The following is a 20,771-nucleotide window of genomic DNA, read 5'->3' as shown; positions in this document are numbered from 1 at the left end:
ACGGGTCTAATAGCAAAGGTTGGCCTTTGTAGACGGGTCTAATATTGGGCTTGTGTAAAACTATTGGGTACCATGCGCGGAGTTTGTTTTTCTTTAATCATCATTGGCCATTATCTTCTTCTTTTTAAAATTTTATTATTATAGAATGAAAATCTAATATAAACCAGATTCCCGGTGAGTTATTAAAAAAAAGATTCTCACTCTTTTTCCTTTGCAAAAATAGAAAATTCTCAGTCTCTCTATCTCGGTTTTTAGAATGATTCTCGTTCTCTTCTTGCTTAATGCAATCGGTAGAGTGCTTGCCTCGTTGCTCAAAAAAGAATTAACGATCCATGTGATTTAACGAGAAAAACAAACTCCGCCCATGGTACACAATATTTTAGGCCCAGTTGGGAGGCTAGAACCTGCTGCTCGAGCCAATGCCGGTTTTGCTGAGTCCCGGCGCCCTGGATGGAACCCCCTCCTCCATGACTATAAATAAGCGAGCTCCCGTGTCCTTCTGTACTTGTAAAATCCGTGCTCCCTGCCCACCGCTCTCCCCTCTGCTCCCACGCGCCAAAACATTCCAACGTGGAGACAGCAAGTACAGCGTGACAACGAGGAAGCCATGGACGTAACCATGGAGGACGTGGTCGGGGATCTCGAGATCTCCGGCTATAGCTCCATCTCCACGTCCCCGTCCTCCTCTCTTGACGACGGCATGGGGCTGTACGGGTGGAATGCGCTCTCCCCGGTCGCCGACTGGGGCCTGTTCTGCTCCGACGACGGCGGCCACGACCTCCACGGTCTGATCGAGTCCATGCTCTGCGATGACGCTCTCATCGGCAAGCCCGACGAGCACCCAACCATGTTCACGGACGGTCCCTGCTACTCCAACGCGTCGGACCCGAGCAGCACCACCACGACGAACCCAGGCACGCCCGTGCAGCACGACGACACGCCGGATTGCAATCCCGAAAAGGGCCTCCGGCTGCTGCACCTCCTCATGGCCGCCGCCGAGGCGCTCTCTGGCCCGCACAAGAGCCGGGAGCTGGCACGGGTGATATTGGTTCGGCTCAAGGAGATGGTCTCCAGCACCAGCGGCAACGCCGGCGCGTCCAACATGGAGCGCCTCGCCGCGCACTTCACCGACGCGCTCCAGGGGCTCCTCGATGGGTCCCACTCAGTCGCTGGGACCAGCAGGCAGGCCGCCATGGCCGCGTCCCACCACCACAGCACTGGCGACGTGTTGACGGCATTCCAGATGCTCCAGGACATGTCGCCGTACATGAAGTTCGGCCACTTCACCGCGAACCAGGCGATCCTGGAGGCGGTGGCGGGCGACCGGCGCGTCCACATCGTGGACTACGACCTCGCCGAGGGCATCCAGTGGGCGTCTCTGATGCAGGCCATGACGTCACGACCCGACGGCGTGTCGCCTCCCCACCTGCGCATCACCGCCATCACGCGGAGTGGCGGGGGCGGTGCGCGAGCAGTCCAGGAGGCCGGACGGCGCCTCGCGGCCTTCGCGGGGTCCATCGGGCAGCCCTTCTCGTTCGGACATTGCCGTCTGGACTCGGACGAGAGGTTCCGGCCGGCGACGGTCAGGATGGTCAAGGGGGAGACGCTCGTGGCCAACTGCATACTCCACCAAGCCGCAGCGACGACCACCGTCAGACGGCCCACCGGCTCGGTGGCGTCGTTCTTGACCGGCATGGCCTCTCTCGGGGTCAAGGTGGTGACGGTGGTGGAGGAGGAAGGGGAAGCGGAGAAGAACGAGGAGGAGGCGAGCGATGCCGCGGCGGGAGGCTTCGTGGGCCGGTTCATGGAGGAGCTACACCGGTACTCGGCGGTGTGGGACTCGCTGGAGGCCGGTTTCCCGACGCAGAGCCGGGTGCGCGGCCTCGTAGAGCGGGTCATCCTCGCCCCCAACATCGCCGGCGCCGTGAGCCGCGCGTACCGAGGGACGGACGGCGAGGGCAGGCGCGGGTGGGGTGAGTGGATGCGCGGGAGCGGATTCGAGATGGTGCCGCTGAGCTGCTTCAACCACAGCCAGGCCAGGCTGCTCCTCGGGCTGTTCAACGACGGGTACACGGTGGAGGAGACGAGACCAAACAAGATCGTGCTCGGCTGGAAGGCCCGGCGGCTGCTGTCGGCCTCCGTGTGGGCACCGCTGCCACTGTCGGTGCCATCGTCGCCGGCAGAAGGGGTGTGCCAGCCCATGGGGATGGCGCCGGCCAGCGGCGGCTTTGGCCGGACGGAGTACGACTACGTTGACTCGTTCCTCGTGGAACCTGCTTACGCGCTAGTCTGAACTCTGAACTTTGCAAGCAGGTTTTGCTTAGTCGATCATAGTTGGGGTAGTCAGCTTTAGCTCGAATCGTCGTGTAAAATATTTAGATGTAAAAAATCTACTTGCTATGTTAGTGTAGTTCCCGTTCGTGTGTCAAAAACTGTCAATTGCAAGACGTTGAGAGTTGCTAAATCTAGGCCCAATCTACTTCTACTGATTGGCTTCTAACGTATCGGTAGAAATCTGAGTTAGAACATATCAGTGAAAGTCAATTCTGATCTGTGATCAGAATATGACCGACTGTGATGTACAAACATAATATGACTGACTGAATCTCACCCAGGGGAGATCGTGTCGTGCTGTAACTCCTTAAGCTTGCTTGGTGTTCTCACTTGCTTTGGCTGACAGAGCTTTTATCCTGAAAAATCAGAGACAGGGACGATGATCCTTTCGTTGTCTACACTAATTTCTCATCACTTCACACAGAAACTGCACAACAAGCAATCTCAAGGTCACCAGAAATTGACTTTGACCTGACAATATATATACACAAGCAACATTATAAATAACAAAAAAACTATCTTGTTATGCCTTGAAAGACTATTTAAACATAGAACATTTTGTCTGGTGGCCAACTTTTTGGCCTGCAGATGAGTTTCCGTGACACCCACTAATGCATTTTAAATACCGATGTATGTAACCTGTATAAATTCAGGACTTGAGAAAATCCCCTTCTACCCCCGAGCTCATTTGAGCTTGGGATGAACAGTAAATTTCAAAAAAATGAAAAAAATAATAAAAAAAGTCTGATTTTTTTGCAAACTTCAACAAATGTTCTCAGTGCTTGCAAGTTTTCATCCCGAAATCACATTCGTGGAGGTCTTGGCAAAAAAAGAAAATTAGCACTCTAAAATGCTTTTGAAATAGCATTTTGGGAGCATCAATTTTGTTTTTTTTACCATGACTTCTAGAAAAGTTTGCACAAAATAAAATTCAGAATTTTTTGAATTTTTTTACTATTGTTTTAATTTTACTATTCATTGGAGAGCATTTGAGCTCGGAAGTAGATACTCCGCGTCCCAAGACTTGCCACTGCTCTCCCTCGAAACTTTCTCTCCCTTTCTTGATGTTTTTTCTCTATTGATTACTCTAGCTCAAGAGCGAGCCACCTTGTTTTTTTTTGGAAAACAACACTCCACTTTATTCCATTGAGTTGTTCATAGGTACAAGATCATGTGAAGTACCAAGCCAAATATGATGGCCAACTTATCCCTATACGCATTCTGAATAGGGAGCATCCTAATTTGCAGGGGCGTTATCGATGAACTCATCTTCAGAGATGATGTCCTCTGTAACGCCCCGGCCAATACTAGTCCACATACTAATACTACTCTTTCCCGCGCACTTTGTCCTTACTCGTGCGCATCCAGGATCAACTTCTCAGTCGGCCACCCACCCTCAAATTACTCCAAGCGAGGCATGCTTAACTTCGAGGTTTCGTTTGGATGGGCTCCCGGAAAAGAAAGTGGACCTTGTTGATATGAGTAGTCTATCATCCCTATTAAGCCGAGATGTCATACACCCTTGATGACCCACAAGTGTAGGAGATCAATTGTACCTCTTTTTGATAAGTAAGAGTGTCGAACCCAACAATGAGTAGAAGGAAATGACAAGTAGTTTTTAGTAAGGTAATGTCTGCAAGTGCTGAAACTGTAAGTAGCGAGTAGTTTGATAGCAAGGCAATTTGTAACGAGCAAATAACAATAATTGTAACAAGTATGCAGCAAGGTAGCCCAATCCTTTTGAGGCAAAGGACATGCCAAAACGGTCTCTTATAATAAGCAAAGTGTTCTTGAGGGTACACGGGAATTTCATCTAGTCACTTTCATCATGTTGGTTTGATTTGTGTTCACTACTTTGATAATTTGATATGTGAGTCGACCGTGCTTAGGTGCTGTTCTTACTTGAACAAACCTCCTACTTATGATTAACCCTCCCGCAAGCATCCGCAACTACGAGAAAAGTATTAAGGATAAATCCTAACCATAGCATTAAACTCTAGGATCCAATCGGTCCCTTATGAAATAGTGCATAAACTGGGGTTTAAGTTTTTGTCACTCTCGTAACCCACCATCTATTTACTACTCCACAATGCATTCCCTTAGGTCCAAATATAGTGAAGTGTCATGTAGTCGACGTTCACAAGACACCACTAAGGGAATCACAACATACATACTATCAAAATATCAAACACATATCAAGTTCACATGATTACTTGCAACAAGATTTCTCCCATGACCACAAGAACAAAAGTAACTACTCACAAATAATCAATATGCTCATGATCAGAGGGGTATTAATATGCATAATGGATCTGAACATATAATCTTCCACCAAATAAACCATATAGTAATCAACTACAAGATGTAATCAACACTACTAGTCACCCCCTAGCACCAATCTATAGTTCCGGTAATAAGATTGAATACAAGAGATGAACTAGGGTTTGAGATGAGATGGTGCTGGTGAAGATGTTGATGGAGATTGCCCTCCCCAAGATGGGATAGTTGTTGTTGATGATGATGACTATGATTTCCCCCTCCGGGAGGGAAGTTCCTCCGGCAGAATCGCTCCGCCAGAGGGCAAAAGTGCTCCTGCCCAAGTTCCGCCTCGAGACGGAGACGCTCCGTCCCGAAAGTCTTCTCCTTTATTTTTCTAGGTCAAAATCACTTATATACCAGAAGATGGGCAACAGAGGTGGGCGAAGGAGGCCACAACCCACCAGGGCGCGCCAGGGGGGGCTGTCGCGCCTAGGTGGGTTGTGCCCACCTGGTGGCCCCCCTGGTGTTTATTGGCTCCAGTATTTTTTAAATATTCCATAAAAAAAATCCTCATGGAGTTTTAGCTCATTTGGAGTTGTACAGAATAGGTGGCCTGACGTAACTTTTTCAGGCCCAGATTTCCAGCTGCCAGAATTCTCCCTCTTGGTGTGTTCCTTGCAAATTATGAGATAAAAGGCATTAGAATTACTCCAAAAATCATTGTTATGGATAAAACATTGTAAATAACAGTAAGAAAACATGATACAAAATGGACGTATCAACTCCCCCAAGCTTAGACCTCGCTTGTCCTCAAGCGAAAACTGAAATCGAAAAACATGTCCACATGCTTTGAGAGAGAGGTGTCGATAAAAACAAAATACGGACATAGAAGCATCATGTTGATTATTAAAATAGCAACATATTTAAACATAAAACTTTTATCATACACTTCCCATGAATAAGTAATAGTTCATCACACAATCGAAGTATAAAGCAAAAACTCTATTAGAAACCAACAAACGATGTTCTTAGTCAACTTTGCAACTACAATTCATCATCTTTTCAGGAAGGGTCACGTGTCGGAGCCTTTAGGCAAGTCCACATACTCAACCATCATATAGTCTTCTATGATTGCTAATACTCACCGAGTACACATGAGCAAAATGTTTCAACCGGACACATAGAAAGATAGGGGCTTATAGTTTCGCCTCCCAACATACTCACCTCAAGGGTGATGTCACAATAGTAACTCATGCTATCTATATTCAACTGGACATATGTGCCTAGATCTTTCCACACCACATGATGCTTGCCAAAAGAGGAAAATAAAAGGAAAACTTTGACTCTTTGCATAAAAGTAAATACATAAAAGTAAAAGATAGGCCCTTCACAGAGGGAAGCATAGGTTGCCATGCGCTTATTTGTTTGGATGCTCAACCCCTTAGTGCAAAAGAACGTCACCTTACATTGCCCCTTAAGATGACAACCTTTATTATGCAGTCTGTCGCTTTTATTCTTTGTCATCCAAGTTCGTGCAACGCTCACATATTTAGAAGCAATTTTTATTGCCTTTTTGCACCGATGACAACTTACTTGAGGGATCTTGTTCAATCCCTAGGTAGGTATAGTGGACACTTGAAAAAGATTTGGGTTTAAGGGTTTTTGGATGCACAAGTAGTATCTCTACTTAGTGCGGAATTTTTGGCTAGCAAAGATAGGGGGCAAGCATCACATGTTAAAGGATCTATGACAATATGACTTCTATGTGAATATAAACATACATAAACCATTACGTTGTCTTCCTTGTCCAACGTCAACAATTTTGGCATATAATATTTTGATGAGGGCTCACGATCACAAAAGATTTCGAGGATAGTATATTTATATGTGAATCTTCCCTTCCCTTATTAATTCTTTCATGAGTTGCATCACTGACCAATGCTATGTTTGTCAATCTCTAATAAAATTTTCTTACTTATACTTTTCCTTATGTGGTGCTATCACCTACCATAGGATTAATATATGATCTTATTGATTTATTTCCTTTCTTTTTTTCTTTCTTTCTCTTTTTCTTTTCTTTATTTGCAACATGAAACTAAAGAAAGTAAAAACTCGAACTAACTTTATTATGTAACTTGCACATGATAACAATGATAGATCACTAAGCAAACTTTCAAAGAAGAAAAGATCGAACTAAACTTTATTCATCTAAGCAAAAGATTGAACTAAGATAAGTAAAAGCAAAAAGATAGCGGGATGATACGATACCGGGGCACCTCCCCCAAGCTTGGCGGAAGCCAAGGGGAGTGCCCATACCCGATACTCAGTTCTCCTTTGGTGGTGAAGAAGGTGATGGTGGTGATGAAGTGATCCTGTCCTTAGGGTCAAGAGATCCTGCATTTCCTTCTTCGTCTCGATCTTCATCAGCCAAGCATCTTCTTCCATGTTGTTGGAGGAGCAAGAAGACATGATGCCTGGCTTGATAAATCTGACCAGAAACATCAAGAAAAGAGAATAGAGGATTTCTTTGCGATACGGTGGTTAACAGGTTCGGGAAGTATATATATAATTTTTATCTTGCAGGACAAGTATACAGAATAAAAACAGAGTCCGAAAGGTGCCCCAGGTGGGAACAACCCACCTGGGCGCACCAGACATGCCTGGCGCGCCCTGGTGTCTTGTGCCCACCAAGGGACGCTTCCTAAAAGTTTCTTTATTTCCAAAATTCTAAAATATTCCAAAACTGACAAAAAATATTTTTGTGGATTTTTCGGAGTCCGTTTACTTACTGTATCACGTACCTCCTTATTTTGACGATTCTGGAGTGTTCCGGAAGGATTCTTTTATGTGCTCTTCCGGTGTCAAAGTTTGGATAATATTGCTTTCAACATTAATAGGAGTACCTGAGATATAATGCTTTATTCGTTGCCCGTTGACAACCTTCGGGTTAGTGCCTTCGAAATTATTTATTTTGATGTCTCCATACCGGTAAACCTCCTCGATGACATAGGGGCCTTCCCATTTGGAAAGGAGTTTGCCTGCAAAGAATCTAAAACGAGATTTGTACAAAAGAACATATTCTCCGACTTTAAACTCACGTTTTTGAATTCTTTTGTCATGCCATCTTTTAACTTTTTCTTTGAATAACATTGCATTTCCAGCATGATGCCCTCCATATGGTTCAGAGTGACTTTTTCGTAGATTTGTCCCTGTTCATGCTCAGGTACACAACGTCTAATAATACCATCTACTCCTTCTTTATAAAGATGTGGGTCATCCCAAAAGTAATGTCTTAAATCATGGAAGAATTTTTTCTTTTGTTGGTAAGTAAAGCTAGGTGGCAAATATTTAGCAACAATATAGTTAGCATAGTCAGCATACCAAGGGGTACTATTAGCAACATTTTGTAGCTAATTGCTCATCAGGAAAACTATCATCAATAGGAAGTGGGTCATCAAGCACATTTTCAAGCCTAGACAAGTTATCAGCTACGGGGTTCTCAGCTCCTTTTCTATCAATAATATGCAAATCAAATTCTTGTAACAAGAAAACCCAACGAATAAGTCCAGGTTTAGCATCTTTCTTTTCCATAAGATATTTAATAGCAGCATGGTCGGTGTGAACAATTACTTTGGAATTGACAATATAAGGTCTAAACTTATCACAAGCAAACACCACTGCTAAGAATTCTTTTTCAGTAGTAGCATAATTTCTTCGAGCACTGTCTAGAGTTTTACTAGCATAATGAATAACATCCAATTTCTTATCAACTCTTTGTCCTAGAACAGCACCCACAGCATAATTACTAGCACCACACATAATTTCAAAAGGCAAGTTCCAATCAGGTGGTTGAACAATAGGTGCAGAGATTAAAGCTTTCTTGAGTGTTTCAAAGGGTTCTAAACAATCATCATCAAAAACAAAAGGAATATCCTTTTGCAAAAGATTAGTGAGAGGCCTAGAAATTTTAGAGAAGTCTTTAATAAACCTCCTATAGGAAACTACGAATACCTTTTATGTCCTTGGGACATGACATTTTCTCAATAGCCTCAACCTTAGCTTGGTCCACTTTAATACCTCTTTCAAAAAATTTATGACCCAGGACAATGCCTTCATTAACCATAAAGTGGCACTTCTGTTCACATCTCTGCAACTCGATCAAGATTGCTTAAACAATCATCAAAAGACTTCCCATAAACAGAAAAGTCATTCATAAAAACCTCAATAATATTTTCACAAAAGTTAGAGAATATAGCCATCATGCATCTTTGAAAGGTAGCGGGTGCATTACATAAACCAAAAGGCATACGTCTATAAGCATAAGTTCCAAAAGGACAAGTAAAAGTGGTCTTTTCTTGATCAGGTTGAGATACAGGTATTTGTGAAAAGCCAGAATATCCATCAAGGAAGCAAAAGTGTGTGTGCTTAGATAATCTTTCAAGCATTTGATCAATAAAAGGCAAAGGGTAATGATCTTTTCTAGTAGCTTTATTTAATTTTCTAAAATCAATTACCATTCTATAGCCTGTAACAATTCTTTGTGGAATAAGTTCATTCTTATCATTAGGAACAACGGTAATACCTCCTTTCTTGGGGACACAATGAACATGACTTACCCATCTACTATCAGCTATAGGATAGATTATACCTGCTTCCAGAAGTTTTAGTATTTCCGTTCTTACCACCTCTTTCATCTTCGGATTTAACCGAGGTTGGTGATCAACAGCGGGTTTAGCATCAGGTTCCATATTAATTTTGTGTTGACATAGAGTGGGACTAATGCCCTTTAAATCATCAAGGGTGTGTTTGGTTGCATTCTCATCTCAACATAGTTGTTCTCTTTTCATGCATGCCCAACTCAACACCCCTCTTCATGCATGCTCTCTTCATGCATGCTCATAGTGTATTTGTGTTGAGCTAGTGTGGACTCATGCACCCTTCATACACTCTACCAAACACCCAAAAGTGGGTCGAGAAGGGAACTCCTGGGCTCATGCACCCTTCATACACCCTACCAAACACACCCGAAGAGTATATCCAATAGCAGCTCGGTGCTTCCTTAGAACTTTCAATAATCTTTCTTCTTCGTGTTCTGAAAAGTTAGCACTGATAATAACAAGATATATTTTCTTTTCATCGAGATAAGCATATTTCAAAGTGTCTGGCAATTGTTTTAATTCAAACACAGGATCACCTTTAGGTGGAGGAGGACCTCCTAGAGTTTCAATAGGCAAATTGTGTTTAAGTAGAGGACGTTGTTCAAAGAAAATCTTATCTATTTCATTTCTTTCATGCATATGTAAATCATTTTCATGCTCTAGCAAGTACTGTTCTAAAGGATCAGTAGGTGGCACATCAATAGAAGCAAGACCAATTAATTCATCCTTACTAGGCATATGTAAATCATTTTCATGCTCTAGCAAGTACTGTTCTAAAGGATCAGTAGGTGGCACATCAATAGAAGCAGGACCAATTAATTCATCCTTACTAGGCAATTCCTTTTCATGATGATTTCTACTAAACTTGGAAAAATTAAACTCATGAGACTCATCACCAAAGCTAACACCCACAGTTTGTTTATTACAATCTATCTTAGCATTAACTGTCTTCAAGAAAGGTCTACCAAAGATAATGGGACAGAAGTCATCTTGTGGGGAACCAAGAACAAGAAAATCAGTAGGGTATTTTACTTTCCCACACATGACTTCAACATCTCTATAATCCCACAAGGTGATATGGTGTCTCTATTTGCTAGTTTAATAGTAACATCTATGTCTTCTAATTCTGTAGGTGCTATGTCTTTCCTAATTTCTTAATACAAAGTGTAAGGAATAGCACTCACACTAGCACCCATGTCACATAAACCATGATAACAGTGATCTCCTATTTTAACTGAAATGACAGGCAGGCCAACAACTGGTCTATTTTTATCCTTTTTACGGGTTTGGCAATTCTAGCAGCTTCTGCACAGAAGTATATAACATGCCCATCCACATCTTCTTCTAAGAGATCTTTAACCATAGCAATATTAGGTTCAACTCTAATTTGTTCATCAGGTTAAGGTGTTCTAACATAGCTTTTGTTAACCACAGTTGAAACTTTAGCATGTTCCTTTATCCTAACAGGAAAAGGTGGTTTATCAATATAAGCAGTAGGAACAACTGGATCAACATTATAAAGTAAAGTTTCTTCTTTAACCGGTACCAGTTCTTTAATTTCATCTTTAATAGGTGTGTGATATTTAAACCACTTCTCTTTAGGGAGTTCAACATGAGTAGCAAATGATTCACAAAAGGAGGCTACTATCTCAGAGTCAAGTCCATATTTAGTGCTAAACTTTTGAAAAGCATCGGTATCCATAAAAGATTTAACACAATCATACTTAAGCTTTATACCTGACTCTTTACCTTCGTCGAGTTCCCAATCTTCAGAGTTGCGTTTAATTCTTTCCAAAACATCCCACCAGAATTCAATAGTTTTCTTCATAAAAGAACCAGCACAACACTGGTGCGCATCGGTCCTAAACAAACGGTTTTTAACCCCTTTCCGCGACGGCATTTGGAACCATCTCCAAGTGAGTGTGGGCGATAGGGGGGTCCTTCCCACACGACCCAGAAACCATTGGGGATATGCCCTCTTGGCACACACGTTCGGCGAAATGAGGTCGTGTGTGACCGGCGAGCGTTCAAATACGGAAATACGTATAGTAGAGCTAAAAAATACAATTATACGACAAAATTGTTTCCGGTCGCAAGTACATCCCACACAGTCAGTCCCCGCTAAACGTTTCCGTTCGTATGCACATCCCACACAGCCGCTCCAAGGAAAACGTTTCCGTTCACAGGTACATCCCACACAATTTTTCCCGTTAAATCGTTTGCGTTATTGAATGTATCACACATCGTCCGTAGAAGAAACTAAGTGGCAAAGGCTATCCATCACACACAGTTTTTATGTGGTAAACGTTCGCACAAGGTGGCCTAACGCAAACATTTTTCAAGAGAAAGTCGTGTGTGATTGTTCATTGATCCAACGCGGTTTATTCCTAGAAACTGTGTGTGTTGTCTGAGGTCATCGCCCACGGTATTATTTCAACAATCGTTTGCAATAGCAAAACCCAATTAGCAGGCAAATTCGCCATTACTAGGCTAATTATCCGATTATTCATAATCCATTTATTAATCTAATTGACATTTCATATTAAGCACACAATATATTTCATTTACATATTAAGGAAGAAGAATTTCATAATTGAAATACATCAGAGTACAACATGATATAGCTTCAGCACTCAGCTACCCCATTACACAACTGCACCAGCAGCAAGTTCCACATGCAACATGTAGAACCTTCCGAAATTAGCATCATAGACGGTATATAGACAGATGCATCTCATCTGGAAAACTGCTGAAGCGGAAGGCGAATATTGAGCCTTCATTCATGTTGAAGGTCTTTGCAACTTTAGGCCAGTACCTGTGGATGATTGACCGTCCGTCCTTCGTCCTCTTCAGGAACACTTCAATATTGAACCGTGGGTGTTGTATGAAAACCTTCCTCGCCTCCTGACCATAGAGGTGGTTTGAGAGGTAATCACCAGTGAACTGCTTTGGAAAGGCCTGAAAACAAGGATGTGCATAAATATCTTCTCTATATTGGAAATGGGGCAAAGGAAGAAAAAAAGGCAAGGTATAAATTAGTACCATCTTGTAGTGAACTGATGTCTTCTTCATTGTGCAGATAAAGATCTTGTTGTTTTTTGTCGCTAATTTCTTTATCCTAACAATCTTTCCGAGTTTCTTGATTTGATTGATATTCATGGAGAACTCATTTCCCCATATGCAAAAAGGGTCGAACAGTGGGTCAAAACCTCTAACACCAGGACCTACATGTGCAAGACCAAATTGTTAAAAACCAAAATATTAGAATGGTTCCTGCAATTGCGCAATAATGTGCTATTAGAGAACGGACCATGCACGTGCTAACCTCGATTGTAAACCTCAGTGCTTCCCATTGTTTCCCTTCAACACATATAAGGTAGTTAGTCATCAGGTTAAGTAAGGGTTCGCATGCTATCAGTAAAATATGTTGATGAAAAATAAGCACATTGCAGATTCATCAGATTAATTCAAGCCACACGAAAAACCCATTTACCCAAACCAAGCATGATTAAGAACTAGGAAATATAGCACTTGTATATGTTTCTCATGTATTAAGTGCAGCCAAATTCGATTTATCCCTCACATGCACAACAATACAAAATTCTACCCACGACAATTGGACATTGCATTGCAGAATTGAACCAAGCACCACAACAAATGAACCAAACATTAACTGAGCACCACATTGCACAATATAACATACTCCTAATAGACGATCAGACAGTTAACCAAACAGTTAACTACAACCAATTGTAGCAATTGTATTTGTTTCTCATGTATTTACTACAGCCAAATTCAATTTACTCCTCACATGGTATACAATAACAGAATGCACCCACAATTTTGTAAAGATAAATTCGATTTATTTCTCACACGGAAGACAATACAAAATTGCAGCTTGAAGAATTGAACATCACATTTGCAGAATTGAACCAAACAGTTAACTGAAGACGACAACTAATTAACAAAATAGTTAATAAGTGAGCACCACACTGCACGGCATATAGAACATATACACTAGAGCAACAGATTGCATGGTAAAATTAGATAGCACAATTTACTAGAATTTGTGAAGGAAAGGCAGGAGCAGCACACGCAAGAGGTAAACCGAGCATGCTTAACCGGCGTAGCTAGCAAATGGCAAGGTGCTCCTTCAAGATCTGGGGGTCGGCACGAATGGCAACCATCGCGACCTCATCCGCGCGTGCGGCCGCGATTTGCTTCTTCGCTGCCAAATGCTCCTTGAGGTCTTGGCTATACTGCGTGCACCATGGCTTAGGCCGGCGCTTATTTGGTGGAGGGGTCGGTGATTTGGGTGGAAGGTATCACACTTGCGCCAGCGGTCGGGGCATGTGGGATGTGGAAGGAGGAGGAGGATGGGGGTCGGGTGTGGATTACCTGCCAGGATAGAGGAGGCCGAGCAGCATGAAGGAGGGTCGCCGACGAGGAGGCGGCGCTGCAAGCAAGGAGTGAAGGTTTCAACTTGGAAAGGAAGGCGGAAAGAGGGGAAATGTGGCTTTTGGTAGGGGGAGGGGGCGGGGAGTTAGATATTTCCACGGAAGCCGAAAATTTGGAATCGCTTCAGCGAAAAAATTGGCGCGCAAAGTGTCATCAGACACGGTCCCTTATTCAGAACTGTATACGATATGTGGACATCACAAACGATTTAGATAGCTTAACCCGTGTGTGATGAGTTTGAACGTCAAAAGTTTTGGTTCGAATTTCCATGGTTACAGTGGTCATCCACGTCATTGCATAATTTGGGTACACAAAGGAGACTACAGCACACCCACACCTCTTAATCGAGCAAGATCAGCAATTAAACAGAGCTAGCTGACCTAAACGTTACTCTAACAAATTAAAGACCGGCGCTCTTAATTAAACAAGACAAAGAGTACTACGGCTGGTGCTCGTCGATCTCCGCCGCCACCTCCATGTCCAACTCGCGCCCGACGGTCTCCTGGGGAAGGGGCTCCATGGCATCCATCGCACCATACTCGGCAAGCATCTCGCCATCTGCGTCCGCCATCTCTTTGGAAAAGGCCGCCACGAGCTGGGCATGGGCGGACGCGATCTGGGCTTGGACGGGATCCGTCGTCGCAAGGTATGCGTGGAGGAACGGATGGTTGCTCGAACGCTCTCGGCGATTGCCAGCTCTTAGACCGTGGGTTGCCGACCGTTGTCAGAGAAGCTTCGTTTGATTTGTGCGGTGACCGCCAGGAGCTGGGCATGGGCGGCCTCGACATGGTCGTGGGCGGCCTCCATCAGGGCTAAGGCCGCCGCTACGGAACGGACAGTTGCTGTGCCGCTCTCGCCAGTTGCTATCCCCGAGGCAGATGTTGCTGCCGCCACCTGAGAAGCAACAACGGCCGTTTGCGCTGCCTTTGCCGGCCGGTCGCAGATTGCGGCCGCGCTCATGCACCTTGTTAGCACGCGCATGGCGGCTGCGGCCGCGCTCTCGCCGGAGTGGGCCACCGAAGTTGCCCTCACGACGCGGGTCCATGTGCCCATCTTTCACCGTCGACGATTGAACAGTGAAATGATATTTGGGGAGCGAGCTAGTGTGCTTGAGACGCCGGCTATGGACTGTAGCCGACGCACCTTCTCGTCTAAGCCATAGGCGTACTATACACCGACGGTGCTACAGGATATTTTGTGCTGCATCTCACACGGTTCTGATAATAAATTGTGCGTGATCTACTTGATTTTTCATCTTGATTTGAATTACATAATGGGGTCACAGCGGCAATGGATGGTGTTTGAATTGCTAGACCTTTTATCTGGAGTGAACATGCAACTATATGTGTGTCGTAAAAGAATTGGAATTATTCAGGGTTCATTTGAACATTTAATACATTAAATTGGATTTCTAGCCATTTCAGGTGAACAATTCAAATTTGAACTACATGCACATGCTCCAGTGCATATAAATTAGTCGAAAAATCAAATCTGTGTCCTTGGGTGCATGCTTAGGTCCCATGCAAGAAATGGGAATGAATTTCAAACACCAGGGCACCGTTGATTGCCGGCAAAACATTGAGATGCCTGGTTTTTAAATTCTAGTAAACCAAAAACTCGTCTGAATCATGAAACTTGGCATGCTATCATGGAGCGGCATCAACATGCCGTGGTAATTTTTTCCCATTTGGGGCAGGTTTGGGTATGTGCTTCTCACAAACTGGAGCTTCTCACAACAAGCATGATGGTTTTCGGTAGGGAACGTCCCAGCTTTGGGGATGAAACGATATCCATTGCCTCTTATTGCTTTCAAATTTTTTCTCGTGTCAACATAGAACAACAGGAGTGTTGTGTGAATTTTTGTGATTTTTCGGGGTTTGTTTGGACTTTTTATGCATTAACTGAGTTTTCAATGCATTTATGTGCATAATTCAAATTTGAACTACATGCACATGCTCCAGTGCATATAAATTGGTCGAAAAATCAAATATGTGTCCTTGGGTGCATGCTTTGGTCCCATGCAAGAAATGGGAATGAATTTCAAACACCAGGGCACCGTTGATTGCCGGCAAAACATTGAGATGCCTGGTTTTTAAATTCTAGTAAACCAAAAACTCGTCTGAAATTCATGAAACTTGGCATGCTATCATGGAGCGGCATCAACATGCCGTGGTACAAATTTTGTCCCATTTGGGGCAGGTTTGGGTATATGCTTCTCACAAACCGGAGCTTCTCACAACAAGCATGATGGTTTTCGGTACGGAATGTCCCACCTTTGGGGACGAAACGATATCCATTGCCTCTTATTGCTTTCAATTTTTTTTCTCGTGTCAACATAGAACAACATGAGTGTTGTGTGAATTTTTGTGATATTTCAGGGTTCGTTTGGACATTTTTATGCATTAACTGAGTTTTCAATGCATTTATGTGCATAATTCAAATTTGAACTACATGCACATGCTCCAGTGCATATAAATTGGTCGAGAAATCAAATCTGTGTCCTTGGGTGCATGCTTAGGTCCCATGCAAGAAATGGGAATGAATTTCAAACACTGGGCACCCTTGATTGCCGGTAAAACATTGAGATGCCTGGTTTTTAAATTCTAGTAAATCAAAAACTCGTCTGAAATTCATGAAACTTGGCATGTTATCATGGAGCGGCATCAACATGTCGTGGTACAATTTTGTCCCATTTGGGGCAGGTTTGGGTATATGCTTCTCACAAACCGGAGCTTCTCACGACAAGCATGATGGTTTTCGGTAGGGAATGTCCCACCTTTGGGGACGAAACGATATCCATTGCCTCTTATTGCTTTCAATTTTTTTTCTCGTGTCAACATAGAACAACAGGAGTGTTGTGCGAATTTTTGTGATTTTTTGGGGTTCGTTTGGACATTTTTATGCATTAATTGAGTTTTCAATGCATTTATGTGCATAATTCAAATTTGAACTACATGCACATGCTCCAGTGCATATAAATTGGTTGAAAAATCAAATATGTGTCTTTGGGTGCATGCTTAGGTCCCATGCAAGAAATGGGAATGAGTTCAAACACCAGGGCACCGTTGATTGCCGGCCAAACATTGAGATGCCTGGTTTTTAAATTCTAGTAAATCCAAAATTCTGTAAACCATTCACGTGAGGCCACGTGTCTCAGTTTTAATGGCTGTAGGAGGTGCCGTGCTGACAGCTGCTTGACCTTGACTGAACGGGAGGCGTGCGAGAGCCGAGCAGGATTTCTGCAGCTCTTGATCGCAAACATTTTAGATAGAACACCCGTATGCAAAGTGAGAGCAGCGCTGGATTTGTGCACCCCTTCAACGTAAACGGTTGTTTTGGATGACCCGTGTGCAACCACATACAAACAATTTGGTAAGATTTGTCAATCCTTGTAACATAGATTTCATTCATAGATTAAGCATAGATTTCATTCATGGATTAAGCAGTCGTTCTTAATTTATACAAGCAGTTCAACTCGACAGCTGAACCGACCAAACTTTTCCCCAATTGTTGCCAACCACGTACTGAAATAGCTAGTTCAACTATATATACTAGCTAATTTTAAGTACATTGTACAGTTCCACCACATCTATAGTCAGATGAACTGAACAAAATAGCCCCTAAATAATACTACTACTACTGTGGAGGGGCTTTGTACTACTTCTGGCTGCCTCTCCTCTGCCGAGCACGCTCAGTAAGAGGCGGAGGAGGAGGAGCCTACCGACGAGCCGGGCAACCGCAATGCGGTGCCTGCCGCTAATGCAGCTTCAGCGACGCTCACCTCGAACGCCCTCTACCGCTCCAGACGACCCCTCTCGAAGTGGTGGTTCTCCTCGTAGATCTCCTGATTCCTCGCCTCTGAGGCGGCGTGTGCCGCGGCCACGGCGGCGGTAAGGCTCTTTGCATGCTCGACGAGGCACTCCTCCTCCTCCCGCAGGAACTCGGTGTAGCGCGCAAGGTTGCTGATGCACGTGCAGGCATCCACCTCCGCCTCCCGCCTTTGGGCAGCGATGGCGGAGCGGGTGATGACCCCGGCGGTCAACGGTGGGCTGGCGGCCACGGCGGCCAACGACGGGGTGGCGGCCACGACCACCACCTCCCGCCTTCGGGCCGCGGTGGCGGAGCGGGTGATGGCCACAGTGGCCGGCAGTGGGGTGGCGTCCATGATGGCCACCTCCCGCCTTCGGGCCGCGGCGGCGGAGCGGGCGATGGCCCTGGCTTTCGATGGTGGTGTGGCCGCAACGGCGGCCGGCAACAGCTGCCTACGGGCACCGACGGCGGAGCGTGTGGTGCAGAACACCCAACAGGGACGCCATGTGCACTACACTATGCTGGGGACTGCGTCGCCGCCCCAGTGTAGCCTCCCAGCTAGAGATGTCCTCTGATGACGGCGGAGTGGCTAAGCAACGAGGACGGACCGGTGCCATTGGCGATTGTGGGAAAAGCAGACAAGATAAGCTACAGGGATGGAGGGAAAAATGCGACGCAGGACTCACCGGCCGTGAGGGTTTTTATAGCAGGCCGGTAAGCATTGGGATTTTGGGGGATTTCACCGAGTCGGGCGGGAAGCTTGCACGGGAACCTGCGAGGTTGCACGGGAACGGGCTCACCGACGATTCATTGGCGACAACATTTGGCAAAAAGAACGCCCCCGCGTGCTGCGCAAGCTTGCCCTGTAAGCCGTCTGCGACAGCGGGGTGACAAGACGTGCGAGAGGAGGACGAAAGGCCACGTACACATACGGTTAATAAAAAAATGTTTGCGATTTAATTACCTACTATACCACCGTCCTGGTTTATAAGTATGATTTAACTAATAAAATACGAATGCATGTCGCCAGAGCTTATATAGTTGGATTTGTATTTGAACATAGTTTCCAATTATATAATTTTTAAAACATGCATTAACATTTTGTTGGTTAAATTTGAGGGCAAAGTATGGCACGGAATATAAAGGAGACTATAGACTAGACGGAGGTGGTACCACACGACCATTTCCTGCGTGTTCAACTGCTCTATGCGTGTGGTTGCTTGCGGTTCACGCGGCCGCGGCGTGCTCTGCTCGCGTCCTGCCGCACGCGCTCTGCTCTTGCGTCCCTTCGGGTTCTCTGCCCTCGTCCCTCCACGCGCGCTGCCAGTGTTTGGGGCCGGCGCACGATCATGCACGTTCGTGTGCAAGCGGTTGCGCCTTGCGCGGCGCGACGATGCAGTTACCCGCTACAAAAACTGCCATGCGGACGTGCCGACAATCCACGCCGCCCGGCCCCCTTTTATTCCTGCGGCACCATTTACCTTCATCTTGTTTCACACGACACAATAAGCACACCCACGAGGACACATACAGAGAGGACATCCAGCGGTTCCAATGGCGCTCCCCGTGGTTCCAATGGCGCTCCCAGTGGACGACGACGACAACGGCGGGCAGTTCACCACGCATCACGTAGTGGACACCCACGTGAGGGGGAAGGCCCTCTCGGTGGTGTACACGAATGATCCGGTCTCGGTGGAGAGCTCCATCCAAACTATGGAGCAGTTCCTTGCCGAGGACAAGTACTGAGTGGTCGGCTTCGACCTCGAGTACACCATCGGTCGTGCTGGGCATGATCAGAAGGTTGCTGTCGCCCAGTTGTGCGTGCGACATGACGTCCTCGTCTACCACTTCCACCTTGCCACAAGGCCTTGCGAGCGTTTCTCCAGGTTTATCAAGAGCTCTGACTACAGTTTCGCTATGGTGGACACCACGAACGATCTAAAAGCGCTCAAGGTTTCGGACTTGAAATGCCCGAATCTTGTCAACATCCAGCACCACTACAAGGTCTTGGGCAGTGACAAAAACAAACTGAACTCCCTGGTTGACCTCGCCTCGGCCATCATCGACCCCTACTACGCGAAGATGAAGGAAGAGAGCAATAAGGACAAGAACGCCTGGCACAGTGTGTGGCATAAGAGACTGGATGAACAACATGTCAAGTACGAGGCCATGGAGGCGTACACAAGCTACGAGATGTACAGGCGGATCGTTGACATGAGGAACTGTCTTCTTCCTGACAAAGACGAGGGATCGAGCCACATAGCAGTGGTGGGAGCGTCACAAGAAGTAGATGACTAGACGATCGTTTCTCCTACTTTAGAATGCATGCGATTGTTTATTGAGGTGTGTGCGAATGATCTGTATAGTCACTTATGTAATTGGATGTTTATTTCAGTTATATATATATACATGTTACTCTACTGTAGACAGAGCATTTCACACGGCTTATTAGCAGCAATCGTCTGTGTTATTATTGGTCTTCGCACACATTTCAGATTACGGACCTGTTTGCCGCGTATCACACACATCTTGTTCAGTTGAACCATTTCCATTGTGTTGCCTAAGCACACACAGTTCATCCCAGTGAACCGTATGCTGTATATCGCACACGCCTTCATCTAGCTGCCCGTTTCTTTTGTGCCTCCTCATCCCAAACAGTTAATTGAGCTGAACCGTATGCCCTGCATCGCACACGCAACTAAATTCTGAACCGTGTTTGATGCATCTGTCATCGCAAACGTTTTGCACCTTTTTTGACGTTTTTTTACACCACCGTTTGCGATTATGGCATCGCACACAGTTTCGTCGAAAGGTCTCTGATTGTAGTGTCGCGTTTGGCCCATCCTGTAGTAGTGCAAGAAGTATCCATCATGGTTTGATCATTACGAGAAAGCCGAGCATAAAAGTTCTGAATAATAATCTCTCTTGAGAGCTCATGATTGGGGCAAGAATATAACATTGACTTAAGCCTCCCCCAAGCTAGAGCGATACTTTCTCCTTCACGAGGCCAAAAATTATATATGCAATTCTGATCACGATGAACTAGATGCGTAGGATAAATATTTTGGTGGAACTCCAATTTTAAACGATTCTAATTCCATGATCCAATATCATCGCATAGCCTATACCATGCCAATGCTTTTCCCTTCAAATATAAAGGGAAAACCTTTTTCATAACTTCATCTTCGGGTAAACCTGCAAGCTTGAACAATCAACAAATTTGTTCTACATATATCAAGTCCATATCAGGAT

The 20,771-nt window shown here is 45.0% G+C and overlaps 1 protein-coding gene across 1 annotated transcript; it reads left to right on the top strand.

Annotated features, from left to right (window-relative positions):
* The first annotated feature begins 263 nt into the window (after positions 1-263).
* LOC109736871 (protein NODULATION SIGNALING PATHWAY 2) lies at positions 264-2,637 on the top strand. Its single transcript, XM_020296088.2, has one exon. It carries the CDS (start codon positions 608-610, stop codon positions 2,291-2,293), a length of 1,686 nt encoding a protein of 561 aa, XP_020151677.1. The 5' UTR covers positions 264-607; the 3' UTR covers positions 2,294-2,637.
* The last annotated feature ends 18,134 nt before the right edge of the window (positions 2,638-20,771 follow it).

The sequence above is a fragment of the Aegilops tauschii genome, chromosome 4, assembly GCF_002575655.3.
Source record: "Aegilops tauschii subsp. strangulata cultivar AL8/78 chromosome 4, Aet v6.0, whole genome shotgun sequence".
Classification (NCBI taxonomy): Eukaryota; Viridiplantae; Streptophyta; class Magnoliopsida; order Poales; family Poaceae; genus Aegilops; species Aegilops tauschii.
The sequence above is the reverse complement of the archived record's forward strand: the minus strand, read 5'-3'. Positions and strand labels throughout refer to the sequence as shown.